Raw genomic sequence first — 16,199 nt, forward strand, 5'->3', positions numbered from 1 at the left:
CAGTACCTGACTGTAAACATTTAGCTGGCTCAGATCAGTCTCCAGGAAAAAGTGTATATATATATATATATATATATATATATATATATATATATATATATATATATATATATATATATATATATATATATATATATATATATATATATATATATATAACATAAACATTATAGGTAAGGCAGCATAAAAACCCTTGCAAATCATTGGGCCCATGTATAGCAGGAGACATAAATGTCTATTTGCTAAGAGTATTTACTTTCTCCCATATAAAATTAAAGTAGTTTTGTATAAAAATAATACTCTGAATGTCTTTTCACAATGGCCAAGTGCAACTAGATTCAGATTTTATCTAAATGCAGCCTTCTGCTGACTAAGAAAATAAAAATGTCTGTTCTTCACAGGAGAACTGAATTCTTAATCTTCAGCCACAGGCACGGGTGTTCATTTTATGGTACTCTTTCCTGTTCAATAAGACAGCTTATCCAGCTTGTCCCTTATGAATCTCAACCTTCAGGTGCAATGTTTTGCGTGCTAATTTACATTCTTATTCTGATTTCAAACATTTTCACATCGGAGTTTGTTGCTCAGATCCAACTTCATTTTCATATACGTGTTTCTCTTTTTCCAGTTGATCTTTTTCTTTCTTCTTCTCCTCTTCTGCAAACTGCGCTTCAACCTCAGCTGGATCCACATAGGTGTAAAAATAGGCCATAATAGCAAAAATTATAGTAACTGCAAACAACAATGCTGCAAAGAGAACATATTCTGCCCACTGTGAAAAAAGAAGGGAAAAAAGGGATGTAAACAGGATTTTTGCACATTACAGTCTTGCTAATGAATAAGCATGTCTACATTGATTTAGAGAATAGAACGGCCTTATCTTCTCTGAGGTGAAAATTACTGTTTTTTAGGCTTCAGAATAACCTCAATTGACTCAAAATGGTACAAGTAACAATTTGAATTCTAAGATACTTGCAGGAACTAGTACTAATATGGAAAATTAAAATATTTGGATCACCCCAGAAATCCTTTCCATTTTCTACACTTTAGTAGAAACTTTCCATACTTTCCTTTTGCTGTTATATCTAAAGCGCCACAAGTTGTATGCATGCACAACGTCCTTCAGTATCTTACAATCACATATCTGGGGGATGATACCACATTGCACAATTCTTTTACACCGTTCAGATGTCACTAGACTTTTGAAGTTCACCTACAACATGTTAATCATTTCAAGATATTAAGAGGTCTTCAATTTCTCACTCAGCAGCAATGGCACTGATCTTCAGTCCATGATATTTACACTACAGCCTGCAGGCCACCTGAAATGAGTCAGATTTGGGGAAATTCTGACCCAGTGACAATTCTCAGCTTTTGACCATTCAATGACATCTCTCAACACTGGACATTCTGCCTTAGGCCTCAGGTAATGCTAAAGCATTAACATCAGGAGAACCTGATTCCCCTATACCAGGGGTGTTAAACTCAAGACCTGTGGGCCGGATCTGAAAACAGTGTTTAGATCTGGCCCGTGGGGCCGACCTGGAAACAGTGAAGGACCGGCCCATGGTACCTCTGCTAGCAAAAATAAAGCTCCATTTTCAATGGCAGAGGATTGTAGGAGGTCGTTGCAGATGAAAACGGAGCTTGCAAGGGCCATGCACAGTTGTCCCAAGCTCCGTTTTTGCTAGGAAAGGGTTGCAGGAGGTTGTTGCAGCCAAAAATGGAGCTTGGAAGCTCGTTTTTGCTGGCCAAGCACTCGGACCACCACAGGTGCCCCCAACATGAGTGATGTCAAGCTGACCACACTTACCCTGGCTACACCTGCCCCCTCAATATCAAACACAATCCAGTGATGTGGTTTTCAATGAAATTGAGTTTGACACCCCTGCCCTAAACCATGATCATCCTATGAAGTTAGGTTCAATTAGAACATACAGTTAAGGCAAACAATACATATATTCTTCTGGACAACTTTGGCATAAACATGACATTTTTAAAGGGATTAAAATTTATTGGGCAATAAAATTTATTGGGAAAAGTATCATTTGGAAAAGGCTTCAACTTTGGGAAAGGCTTCAACCTATTCCTTGGGAATAGGTATCTTGATGGAATTTTCAGCAACCATACCTAGAACTGTACCATTAGTCTTTAGATTAACATAGGGAATCATTGCCTAGAGATATGTCCTAGTCTATAGCTTTTCCCAATGGTAGAACAATTAGGTTAGTTTTTTAAAAAATGTTCATTTTTGCAAATAGGGTATTTTAATATAAAAAGATCATCACTTGCCAGCTTCATTTAATGACATTATCTAGAAAGAGACTGTCTACCTGCAGTGGTCCATGCTGTCATAATTTCCCATTTTGATTACTGGAGTTCTTCATTGTATATGAGAGTCTCTTTAAAAACAGTCTAGAAATCTATTGCAAAACAGGTCTACAAGTTATTTTTTAAAACTTTAGACCTATTTTTAAACATAACTTGTAGACCTACGGTATTTAAAAAAAACTCAGACAGGAAGTTAAATTCATAATATGTTAGTCTATTATGATTTCTTATTTGTTTTCAGGGCTAATTCAGTTCAGTGGGTTTGACCAGTAAAGTTTCGCATAGATGAGATCCTCATATATTAAGCGAAGAACTCCCATACCTTATTCATAGCTTATCTTTTTTTTTTTTTAGAGGCTTTTCCTTCTTGATTTCTCATATTGCAACAACTAGGAAGCAGTGGTGAAATTCAAATTTTTTTATTATCAGTTCTGTGGTGTGGCTTGGTGGGTGTGACCGGGAAAGGATACTGCAAAATCTCCATTCCCACCACACTTTTGGGCCAGTCGGAGGTGATATTTACCGGTTCTCTGAACTATTCAAAATTTCTGCTACCGGTTCTCCAGAACCTGTCAGAACCTACTGAATGTAAGTGTTTTTTGATAGGTATTTTAAGATACTCATCCCAAGGAAGTCCAACCACCATCAACATGACTGTCTTTTTATTCCTAGATGAAAACATTTTTTCTAAGTTCTAATTTTTTTTGTTCTTAATGCTATTTATGGTTTTGTTTTATTGATTTTATGCAATATATTTCCTATTACTGTATTTTATTAATAAGTAAATAAGTAGTTTATTGAGTAAGTTTCCAGACCGTATAAATATACTGCAGGTAACAGGTAATGCAGGTAATACATGCATAACTTAAAATTAAACACTAATACTAATAAAATTTACTGAAATTAATTCTGTGTTCTTTGTTGATTAGCAAAGTTTATCGAAGTTTTGTTTTGGCTAATAATTTACCTGTTCATCGAGTTTTGAAGCACCAGCTATAATAAGAACAATGATATTGCCAAAGGCCACAGTCAGTAGCCAGCCAGCTTGCAGCACAGACTTCATGTTGGTAGGTGCCTACAGAAATAAGATATACAATTCAATAGTTTCAAACCTTGTTTCAAAATCTAATAAGGGATATTTAGTTTTAAGGATTTTCAAAGTGCTTCAGCCTTAACATGGTCCTGAGATCTTCACTTCAAACAAAACTCAACCATCTCAAGATGAGCTGTTCTGAGGAAACCATCTTAAAATGGGTTGTTGTCATTGAGCTGAGGTTTCTCTCATAACAAACCAAACCCTATATTCATTTTTTTCTGAAGATATGCCTTATGTTGTCAACAGCACTCCACAGTCCAACAGCAGGTCTGTTGTAAAGCAATACAATACAATACAATAGCAGAGTTGGAAGGGACTTTGGAGGTCTTCTAGTCCAACCCCCTGCCGAGGCAGAAAACCCTATACCATTTCAGACAAATGGCTATCCAACATCATCTTAAAGACTTCCAGTGTTGGGGCATTCACAACTTCTGGAGGCAAGCTGTTCCTCTGATTAATTGTTCTAACTGTCAGGAAATTTTTTCTCAGTTCTAAGTTGCTTCTCTCCTTGATTAGTTTCCACCCATTGCTTCTTGTCCTACCTTTAGATGCCTTGGAGAATAGTTTGACTCCCCCTTCTTTGTGGCAACCCCTGATACATTGGAACACTGCTGTTATGTCTCCCCTAGTCCTTCTTTTCATTAAACTAGACATACCCAATTCCTGCAACCGTTCTTCATATGTCTTAGTCTGCAGTCCCCTAATCATCTTTGTTGCTCTTCTCTGCACTCTTTCTAGAGTCTCCACATCTTTTCTACATCGTGGTGACCAAAACTGAATGCAGCATTCCAAGTGTGGCCTTACCAAGGCATTATAAAGTGGTATTAACATTCACGTGATCTTGATTTTATCCCTCTATTTATGTAGCCTGTGTTGGCTTTTTTGGCAGCTGCTGCACACTGCTGGCTCATATTTAAATGGTTGTCCACTAGGACTCCAAGATCCCTCTTACAAAGCCAAGTGAGTTACCTGTGAATATGAAAATTCAAGTCCAGTCACTGAGAAGACAACTTCAGCACAAGTAATAATGAAATACTGGGGGATTTGCCATGCCATACTGATTGTGTTGGCTTGAATATCTTCAATGTATTTAACGGTTAGGTTCGTGCCAGTACACTGAAAGAAAACAAAATATATTAATATAGTACCTTTTCCTAAAATAAGGAAAAAGACACCAAAATGTAATTTCTTTTACTGACATTGTATCATATTTATCTGAAAGGTAGGCAGTCTTGAAGTGAACCTAACCTCCTTTCCCTCCATAAAAGAATCAAGATAGAAAAACCTCATCTATCTCCATATCTCTCTCTCTCATCTATTGCCACTCAATCAAACCAGACCTTCCAATTTTAAAGGTGCAGCGTAGAGGGGAAATCTGTTGCCCTCTGGAGATTATAGGATAGTCTTATATTCTGTGTCAAGTCATATAGAACCCAGAAAATCATAAAAAAATAAAGTTTTCCATATTATTAAAATTCTTCAAATTAGTTAATTAATTTTGAATAGCACACAATTTCTTTGGGCAGATCATAAATTATAACATAAAAAATCAATACAGCCCCTAAACAAGATAGTATCTGACCAACACATTCTTAAAGAAACCTATGGAAAGATTTCTGACTGTTATCAAGGAGTGAGTCAAACAATCAAGATAGTGGCCAGAATCAATACTGAAAAATAGCAAGGTTCTGATCACACTGTTAGGGACACCATCTTCTGGGTAATGACCCAAAGTTTTTTTAATTATAAAAACCAACTCCTTATTTACATTGCCTGTATTTTCTATTATTAACCACAACAAAACTTTCATGAAAACACATCTGTCTATAAACAACAATGTAACTTCCTCTCTATTATTTGGCACCTGTGATAATGTAACAATCATTAAAATAAGATGACAATGCTAAAAATTCAACTAAGGCCTTATTATAGGGGTTTAAATCTTTGACTGGCTTATGTAGTAAATATTTGGTTAATTCAGGCACAAAGTTTAGAACTTACCCCTGTGACTATAATAGTGTAAGCACTGCCATAACCAAATACCATGGATGGAACTTTACACTCTTTATTATGAATGTTAACAGTAATATTTTTTCTGGAAAAAAGCAATAAGAAAAATTAAGTACCGATAAAGTAATTTTCAAACATAACTTTTCTTTGAAAACCATACCCAAATTTTGGAAAGAATATCAAAAATAAATGTAAAGAAAGCCTATTCGTATTATGAGCATCACCCCAAAGTAGGTTTGCAAATTTTAATTCCTGATCGTAAAAGGGGTGTAGCAGGCACTTTTTAAGATAGTTTGTGACAATTCCCAACACATCATTACATGTTCCTGCCACCTGTAATCAACCAGCACAACATTCTTCAAGAGCCTCGTTAAAAATAGAAACTTGCCAAGCTCTTTTACATAATCACAGAAAGAGCATGTAATTTAAAAACAAGCTGGTTGAACAGGCAGAAAACAAGCAGTCTGTTGCCAAAAGATGATAAACCCCAAGTAGGCAATTAGTCTACAAACCAGGATCCAGTGAACTTTTCCTAACTCTCTTTGTAATTCAGCTGCTACTTTCAGTATTTTACCAAAGTGAAGATGTTGGTAAGTCTATATCTAGGATTCTTTTCAAATCTTCCATTAATAAAATAACAGACATCATTTGTTTCACTCTTTCTATGAAATGTTTTCCTCTCAAAATTAACCAAAATAACTCCTTTTTAAACCAAAATAACCAAAATAACTCAAATGTTATCTTGCTCATGTAAAACTATGTCATTGGTATAAATTATTGTACTATTTTATAAGTCCAAGTGTATTTTGCAAACTTTTAAAATTCAACAATTAATATGGATAAAATCTTTGGCTGATAATTCAGGGTTCACCACTCCACCTCTTTTCACCAATGAAAAAAAGAGGTGATGGACATAAATAAGAAAATTAAAAAGGAGTTCTTGTCTCCTTCCATTCTTACTTTTTTTTTTCCTTTTCCTTTACCACTTTTGACTATCCTAGAACTTGTTTCTCAAAGGTCCGCTAGTTTCATTATTCATTTTTTCATATTTGCTTTCTCATGTTTTTTTAAACCATTTTTTCTGCCATTTTCTGTGACAGTCATAGCAATTTTACCTACTCATGTGTGATGCACACTGAAACATTTCAGGTCAAGATGGGGAAAATGGCAGCCACCGTGTCTTGGGGAAATTGCCACTGGGTTAACCCAGAATGCTTAGATCTTGATGATTAGCTAAATCAAAGGTTAAACCCTCTAAGATAGTGGTTCTCAACCTTCCCAATGCCGCAACCCTTTAATATAGTTCCTCATGTTTTGGTGACCCCCAACCATAAAATTGGTGTCTCGGTTCCTAAGACCATCGAAAATATGTGTTTTCCGATGGTCTTAGGTGACCCCTGTGAAAGTGTCGTTCGACCCTCGAAGGGGTCCCGACCCACAGGTTGAGAACCACTGCCCTAAAATGTCATTTTCTCCTGCAACAGCTAAGAACAATTTTAGAATCCAGTATAGATAAGAAAAATATGACATGAACTCTTCAGCATAGTTGTCAATCAACCAGTAGATCATAACTTAAATTATAAACGTTATTATAGGTAAACTTAATAGTATTTTCTGTGAGATGTACACATTAATTGTACCTAATTTTTTGGGATTAATGTTCACTTTCTATCAATTCCATTTTAGCAGCGTACTTTCCCATACTAATATCCTCCAGAATTATTGCAGTTGCAACTGTTAGTTTGCAACTGCAAGGCATCTAACAGCATCAGTTGGAGGAAAGCTGTTCTATTGTAATGTTAAAGAATACTTACGATCCACTTGGAAAAGCAGTGTAGTTGGTGACTGAGAAATTCGTCAGTTCTCCAAAGGCCACATCACCCAGAGTGATATTAATGACTGAATCCAAACTGTTTATAAATCTTTAAAAAGTTAAAAAGTTGCATTAAAAAAATTGAAAGCCATTTTAGCCATTGATTATCATTAACTGGCATTTCCTTAGTACAGGTAGTCCTCAACTTAAGACCACAACTGAGCCCAACATTTTTGTAGTTAAATGAGACATCTGTTAAGTGAGTTTTGCCCCATTTTACAACCTTTCATGCCTCAGGTGTTAAGTGAATCACTGCAGTTGATAAGTTGGTAACACCGATGCTAAGTGAATCTGGCTTCCCCATTGACTTTGCTTGTCAAAAGCGCAAAAGGGAATCATATCACCTGAGGACACAACAACAGTCATAATTATGAACCAGTTGTCAAGCATCTATATTTTGATCACATGATCATGGGGATGCTGCAAAGGTCGTAACTGAAAAACAGTCATAAGTTGGATTTTTAATTGCTACTGTAACTTTGAACAGTCACTAAATAAACTGTTGTAAATTGAGGACCAACTGTACTGACATTTCATTCTTAAATATTATTAACAAAGATTTGCAAGTGTTTAGTAATACTATAGCCAAAGCTTTCTTACTCCAAAAATTCTGGGACAAGATACAAAATTTAGTTATACAGCTAAAGGTGTTATAATTTAGACTAAGGCTAAAAATCTTGAGTGCCGTTGCCTTAAAATAGTACAGCGCTCCGTCCACTCTCTCCCACAAACAATCTAGAGGTCCTCTACATATACAGTACACTTCTCTTGTCTTGCTTTTGCAGACTATTACAATGGAGTCTGGTGTGGATTTCTCTGTAAGAGAAAGTGGCCTGGAGACAAACTTATGGTTTGAGGTGTATCATCACACCTAGATAGTAGAGCCATCCAAGACTGTCTTCAGTGTCAAAGCAACTAAACCCTGCCACAATATTTAGTTCTAGACTCTTTTGGCTTAATAAAATTAAACATTAACTACAATAAAATATAAATCCACATAATTAATTTTTATTACCTGATCATATTATTGCCTTGTTCTGGTTTTTCCGTGATGCCATCTATAACCTAAGAGGGAGAAATAGCTTGAGTAATGGTAATAAAATCCACACACAACAGTTATATTTCTTTACAACATAGGCATTTTCTTGATTTTTGTTCACAAACATGCTTATATCTGGATACCACTAATATTTAAATGTTCTATACAGATAATGACTACATCAGACAAATAGGTGTTAGTTTGGACTTATGGACATTCTGTACAGTGCTTTCAACCCCTCAACCTTTTTGTATTGTTTTCTGAAGTGCACTGCATGAATATATCAATCGATCTTAACTATGTTAAACAAATATATTAAACTTCATTTTAACCAGAATTAAGTTCAGAACAAAGTCCTGTCAATCAAGATTTCAAGCCAATCCCAACCCTGATATAGAAAAGAGCATGATTAACTTTCATTATTAACAAAGTCATGAGATTATAGGAATAATAAGAACACAATATGCATACTTGTTCCAGGTTTTAAAATACATGAACACATAACCATTCATGTAAGCAGGAGATAAAAGGAAAGGAGATCTAATGAAATCTAACTTATGCTGACACTAAAATATATCCACACTTTTCTGCTCCTGCAAATCAATCTTGCCATCATTTCGTCTGCATTCCCCTCATATGGCTATTATTGTATTTTGATCCCATTTTAACCTTATCTTTATTAATAAAGTTCATAAAATAATACTATATATAATTTAAAAATGGTCCTGTGTATTTTTCAATATATTTTTGATATGTTAACTTTTCCATACTTATCATATATAATACTTCATTTAACTATTTCCCAAATGATGGGGAAACTGACTATTCTCTTTTTGAGGGTCTTATTAATTCCATCTAGTCACAACTTTTCTGATATTTCCTTTCACTTAGGCCCAATCAGTCTTCCTTCAGATTTTTGTGTTGTGATTTGCTCATTCATTCTCTCCATTGGATCAGACCACCTTAATACATTTCTTTTGTGTTGATTTCTTTTTTCTTTTTTTGTATTTTGATCTACATTCATGCATTCACTCTTGTCCTTATCTCGTCATGCTTTACTACTTACTTAAGAAACCCACCCTACTGCACTCAACATGTATCTTTCCCCTGATATAATCAACACTAATTTCCATATAACATTGGCAGATGTCTTCTTCCTATGAATACACTCTTTATGTTTCAGTGTATCATGCTAAATACAAATTTCCACAAATGGGAAGGCAGAGTAATTAAGCTATCATTTAGACACATGAAACCTTATTTTAAATATGGTTCTTTTGTGATCTTTTATCAAATGTATTCTGCTTTTCTTGTTTAATTCATCTGGATGAATTTATTTAATTATCATAATTATTTACATACTATTCCTGTGCCCAAACTCTGTGTATGCTCAACAGCAACAGTCCTATTATAGCCTCTATCACATTTATACATTTTGTAATTCATACATCTAGTACTAATTTTTAATTGATAATAAATGAGCTAAACAGAACAAATAATAAATTTACCAGCTTTGTTTCAATTTGGGGCTTATTTTTTATTACAAGAGTATGGCGTTGTTTCCCCAAATTTTTCAGTTCTTTTGTTAGAGTGTTATTTAGATATGATATATCAATATTGTTTGGTTTCTTCATTTCATATGTCATATATTCCGTCTGTAAATAAAAGTAAAAAACAATAAAACAACTGGCATTCTTTTCATGTAACTGAATAGTTTTCATATCTGTCAATTAACAACAACAACAACAACGATAATGATAAGAAGATAAACAGCAAGAAAAAATCACAAAGTACCGGGACTTGCAAATTGAAGTTGAGTGACTGTCGTGTGTTGTCCCGATTGTAATTGGAGCCCTTGGAGCAAAAGGGCTACCTCGCTATTTGGAAAATTTAAATTTATCAGACTTGAACATTCTGATTCTACAAAAAAAAACCTATTTGGAACAGCTTATATCCTCCGTTACCTTAACAGTTCCTAGGTCCTTGGTTAGTACTCGAGCTGTTGAACTACCAACCAGCCCCAAAGGCTGTGAATCTCACCAAAGATTAACCACATAATAATATCCTTTATTCATTAAACATAAACTCAGCCAACTGAACATTAAAAAATGCATCACAAATACCAGTGACTGGTGCTAATGGTTGATACAGTTTGCTGCCAGCATCCTAGGTATCATCCAAGTACCTTCTTAAAATATAAGATGTTCCGAGTAGCGCAGTTTTTTGCAATTCTGCTGGTGTTATTGCAGGAAGCTGCAATTTGTTGATGTATCTTGTAAAATTCTTGGACATGGTTCCAAGTGCCCCAATGACAATGGATATCACTGTTACATGCTTCATCCATAGCCATGTAGTTTCGATGCCAGGTCACGATATTTCATCATCATCATCATCATCATCATCATCATTCCTCCTATTTTATGCTTTTGATACCTCATCAAAAAAATCCTCCATTTGATCAATTAAGTTGAAATATGATCAGATTTTATTGCTATTAATTTCCTTCTAACATTGTATCTCCCCAACCATTTCAGCTGTACACATGAAATTTAACGTCTGAATACTGGTTTCATTTCCCTTCTGTGATGTGTAATGCTGACAAGAGGTGATGAGCTCTTCTTGGATGAGAAGCAAAATGTCTTCAAAGAAAAACCAGAAAGTCCAGTTGCCTCACGCACCATTGGGACAACCATGACTTGGATGACCGAGAATCTCCATAGACAATAGAGATGATGGTATAATTTCAGAAATGTAGAAATTGTTAGTATTAAAACAGAAACTGTTCTTTTTTATTTGTGAGATGGTATGCAATGTAGGAAATTGTGGTCTATGTATGAGAAGATATATATTCCCAAACTGTATTTTGACTAATAGTATATTTGCTAATTTCTAATTAATGCTGAGAAATTTTATCTCATTCAAATGCATTTGTTTTGAAACTGGAATAAAACTTAAAATGAAATCGTAAAACATACCGCATTAAATTGACTCAAGGGAATGCGCTGTCCAGCAGTAGCAATTGTTGCATTAGTGTCTCCCAAATTTATTACTTTGACTTGAAACTGGTTTTCTGAAGGAAAGACTGGAAGAGTTTGCTGGGGTAGACAGTAACAAACAGAAAGTGCTATTATACCAAACTTCACCTTGAAAGTATTTTGAGAACTAGTAACGTATATTCACACCCACAAAATGTGGTTTTGCATTATTAATGACAGTTTACATTGTTATTCCACCATCCAATTTTGAAGGAAACTTCCTATGAAATTCATGGCCTAAAATAGGGGTAGCAGCTGTGGGCAGTCCCATCATCTTGCTCTGTGCTCACTGGGACTGCTAGTCTCAGGAGAAAGACTAGGGAAGATGTAATTTTGCTGGACAAGGGAGCAGACCACCAGCCAATATTATGTTACTCATCTACAAGACTGAATTTTTATAAAAAAAATCATCAATAAAACAAATCTTTCCTTACTTCTGTCTTAAACATAGCTAGAGGGCAAATGACAGGGAAGAACTGAGCTCCTCCTGTTTCTTAATAATCAGCCCAATTCTTTGTCCCTGCAGTCTCTCTCCACTTTTCAAAAATCAACCTTTATCAAAGACTTAGGCCTAATCTAAACCAGAGATTGTCAAATCTGTTTTTCAGGCCATGAAACCTGTTTGTTAAAAAAATATTAATGATAAAAAAGCCCCAATCCAGTTTGGTGGGGCTTCTGAAGTTTAGTTGACGAATTTGCCCTTCCTGCTATACCAGAGTGACTAAAGTGAAGAATATCTATCCATAAGAGACTGGGGGAGCCTTTTAGTCCCTGACAGAAAGGTTTTTTTTTAATGCACCCTCTCTGCAATGGACCAGTGGGGGGATCTCTTCCGGGAACTGAGTTTGAAAAATCCTGATATAAAGGATATCAAGAGCCTTTTATCTAAGCCACGGGTGTCAAACTCGCCACGTCACATTGCTGTCATGTGACATTTTGTGACCTTTTCCCCTTTGTAGAGCTGGGGTGGGCGTGGCCTGCATGTGACGCATTCAGCCCATGGGCTGCCAGTTTGATCATTTGATTTCAGTTATCTTTAAATGATATATATCCCCCTGTATAAGAAACATATACAGGTGGTCCTCACTTAATAATCATAATTGGGACAAGCAACTCCATTGCTAAGCAACATGGTCATTAAGTGAACCACCATACGACCATGACCTTCAGGTTTAATGCCAGCATCTTCATTAACTTTGCTTGTCAGAAACTGGTTGTGAAGTTGCAAATGGAGACCACAGGATACAGTGACAGTGGTCAATGCACATCAATTTCAAAGTGCCGAAATTGTGATTGCATAATTGTCGGGGATGCCACAATGGTTGCTATGTTCTAGGACTGGTTATAAAATTACGTTTTCGATGCTCATGTAACTTTGAACAGTTGCTAAACAGGGTAGTTAACCAAAAATTATTCTCTATAGCACTTCCTCCTCCTATAATGTAAAATCTGGATTCTAAATTACTTAAAAGATTCATGAATAGACAATGCCCACTACTTCAAAATTTTAAGTCTTATAATTTAAAACACTCGTGGACAGAATTTGACTCTATTTTTACTTACATCAATTTGAACTTGTACCAGAGCAGCAACAACAAAAGCCAAAGCTGCCAGTAACATGCCAACTGTCATCTTTCTCAGAGGCCTGGAATAGAACAAAGGAGAAGGAGCAATTCAGGAATACTTTAAAATAAATACTACAAGCATTAAAACAACATTATTAAAATAAAAATAATTATGGGCTTCGAACTGTTATATTAAAAAGAATACACCATAATACATAACTAATTTACTTTTCTTTAAATTCTCCCTTTCATTCAACCTACTTCACTATTGAGAAAAATATATCTCCTTTATCGATTCTAAGCTTTTAGCAAACCAAAGCAAACCTTTCCAAATTAGTTTTAAAAACAAAATTATGATGATGATGACCGTTAGTCATACAGTCAGCCATATATTTAGACTGCACTTGGCATTATTGTCCACTTATCAAATCTTTCCCAAGCACTTGAAACAGACAGGCAATGTGTAGGTAATCCATAGTTATTTTTACAGTCCAAGCCTGGTGGAAACTTAATTCAAGTCTTAATTCAAGACCTAAGAATTACTACTATTATTCATAACAATGTGAAGACACAGCTGCCAGTTCTTTAGCTGATGGTGGTCTTTATACACATCAACTTTTTCCCAACATAGTAGATATGTGGATCAAGCAGTTAACAGATGAAAATTATATCAATGTGCAGATTTTCTAAGTGCTGACCATGATTTTTTGGTATGGCACCCAGTGTGCCAGTAATGGCTAATTTATGCCAAAATAGTTCAATTTTGATTTTCAGATCTTGATATTTTGTAGTCTCCTCCAATTCTTTGTCTTTTATTCTATTATCCCCTGGATAGTATCCCCACATCAATTATTTCATACTTTATCTTTTCGACCACAGTTATATCGCTAGAGCCTAGATTTTATGTGTTATGAGCCTATATTTTATCAGTCTGTATTCCAAAAATCCCATAATATTTTAGTTTCTTTTTTTAATGTTCCAGTTATAAACCATTGCCAGATCTCATCTTTGTTAACTTCCCCTTTTGTAGAAATTGACCATGTAATGCTTTTCCTTGCCACCATTCTGTTCATGTTTTTATTACAGTTTTGATTTTCATGTTTTGTTTTCTGTACATTTACTAAGCTCCAATTTTTAACTTGCATTAAGAGCACACCCAATTCTCATGCGGCCTCCGTAGCCACAAAAAATTCTGTGAGATCAGGGGTTCTTTGGAGAATAGCTTCTGTGGGTGTTGGTGAATGCTGTCACCAAAACATCATGGCATGTCACATCTGTCAGGTCACTATCACTGCCCTAATATGTCTACTGTCACAGTAAGTAGTGATGCATATATCTTATCTCCCTAAAAACGTATTTCCACTGTTGTTGGGTCTTTGTGCAATCCCTCAAAACCTGCAGTATATTGCAATATTGAGGAATATATATGTAATCAAAAATGACATTTTGCAATACTGAAAGACTTAGAATAGGTTTCCAAAACTGGTGCCTTTCAAACAAATTGGAATACAATTGTAGTAACTCCAGAGATGAAAGCAAAATTAGAGGAATTTTGAATCAATACATGTTTTTTTAATCCACTATTAGAACAACACAGACTTCATAACTGAATACTGAAAGAAATTTAGTAAGGTGCCTAACTTAATATCAGGACAAATAATTTTGAGGTGTAACATTCACTTTTTTTTAACAGATTCTAGCACAATTAATTTGTTATATGTAAAAGTTGAAGCAAATATTGATATTAACAGGAACAAGCTTTCTCATATGGGTACATTGAGCACATCTTACATCCTTCTCACCTGCAAAATACTAAATTAAGATTGTTTCTTTATAAAGTTACAGTGCTTTAATTATTCGTGAAAATTATGTTGAATGATGCTTGTTTTATCTACTGCTTAGTTCTGTTTGTGCCTTACCATTAGAAGAAAAGAAGTTATTTTTCATATAAAAGTATTTTTTACTAGTTGTGTCTCCTCTATAGTTTGATTTGTAAAGTAACCCAAGTCGTTCATGTTAGATATTCACACCATCTGCAGTGGTTTCCACCAAGGTCCTCTGTTCTGGCAGGAACAGAGGTTTAATCCTATTGGTCGAAGGGTCTGACAGCTCCCTATAAAAGGGCTGCTGTCAGATTCAACCTTCGCTGGATTCTCACTTGTTGTATTCAATAAAGAGCTGTTGTTACCATTGCTGTTGTGTGTGCCTATCCATTACCCAATCTAACAGTTCATGTTTCCATCACTACAGGATTTCAGGATTTCATGCATTATTCATGTAATTTTAAGCATTAGAATTTGATACAATTTTCTATTTACAATTTTTAAAAGTCCGAATTTACTTACGTGAAATTTATGTGACACTTTTTAATTAAAGGGTAAATAACAGCATCTACAATGGGGACCATGATTACAATGAGAATTGGGTTTACAGTCTGTTATAGGAGAGAGAAAAAATAAGAAAATTAATAATGTTAAGAAAAAACCTAAAATGATATTTGGAAATAGCTCAACCCCCAACCCCCCCCCCCAAAAAAATCCATCTTACTGTACCTGCATCTGGTCTGGCTGAATTGGAATACCACCCTAAAGGGAAAGAAAAAGGAATGGATGCATTTCACTTATAAAAACTCATAAACATGAATGAATTTAATAATTTGATTTAATTTAATTTAAATATCACTGCCTTAATCTAGCAAGGGGAATATATACATGGATATCTATCAAGTGCATGCTTATCACTTGCTGGGTGAGAAGCTATGGATAACTTTTTAGGTAAAAATACATAATAAAGACTCAGTTAGAATTTGATTGAGGGTTCATGAGTAAGAAATAACTTACAAAATTTCCATCCATAGTTGTGGCTTGCAATGTCCATCGAGATCCCTGCAGAAGAAAAAGTGCAAGTTTTTAAGCAAAAATACAAATTAAATAGTAGAAGCACATTAAGTATCTGCACTGTGGTAGAAGTGGTAGAAGGAAAAGAGATTAAGATCCCACATTGTTATCTGGAAGTGATAGGTGAGTATTTTATGAAAATATAAAAGTAAATTGAATGCCACATAAGAAGCTTTGATAAAACGAAAAATATAGGATCCAGAATGAAAAGGGAATGAATGAAATATGAACTGAATACTAAAGGAAATGACCAAAATGAAATAAATATTTTGAGATGCTTTGATCATATGGAGATAATGGATGAGGATTGAAGTATCAAGCAAATAAATGAAGGAAGAATAATGGATAAAGAG

The 16,199-nt window shown here is 34.9% G+C and overlaps 1 protein-coding gene across 1 annotated transcript in view; it reads right to left on the reverse strand.

Moving 5' to 3' along the window:
• Window positions 1-208: 208 nt before the first annotated feature.
• SLC15A1 (solute carrier family 15 member 1) overlaps window positions 209-16,199 on the reverse strand; it is a 38,321-nt gene continuing 22,330 nt past the window's right edge. The window contains exons 12-23 of the mRNA XM_032226254.1: window positions 15,790-15,834; window positions 15,502-15,534; window positions 15,295-15,383; window positions 12,948-13,029; window positions 11,325-11,444; window positions 9,858-10,004; window positions 8,326-8,375; window positions 7,252-7,359; window positions 5,429-5,522; window positions 4,397-4,543; window positions 3,299-3,406; window positions 209-772 (exon numbers count right to left, since the gene is read on the reverse strand). Of these exons, the coding sequence (XP_032082145.1) occupies window positions 566-772; window positions 3,299-3,406; window positions 4,397-4,543; window positions 5,429-5,522; window positions 7,252-7,359; window positions 8,326-8,375; window positions 9,858-10,004; window positions 11,325-11,444; window positions 12,948-13,029; window positions 15,295-15,383; window positions 15,502-15,534; window positions 15,790-15,834 (1,230 nt within the window). The 3' untranslated portion in view covers window positions 209-565. The remainder of the gene's footprint in view (window positions 773-3,298; window positions 3,407-4,396; window positions 4,544-5,428; window positions 5,523-7,251; window positions 7,360-8,325; window positions 8,376-9,857; window positions 10,005-11,324; window positions 11,445-12,947; window positions 13,030-15,294; window positions 15,384-15,501; window positions 15,535-15,789; window positions 15,835-16,199) is intronic.

This window comes from Thamnophis elegans, chromosome 11 (assembly GCF_009769535.1).
Source record: "Thamnophis elegans isolate rThaEle1 chromosome 11, rThaEle1.pri, whole genome shotgun sequence".
In the NCBI taxonomy this organism is placed as follows: Eukaryota; Metazoa; Chordata; class Lepidosauria; order Squamata; family Colubridae; genus Thamnophis; species Thamnophis elegans.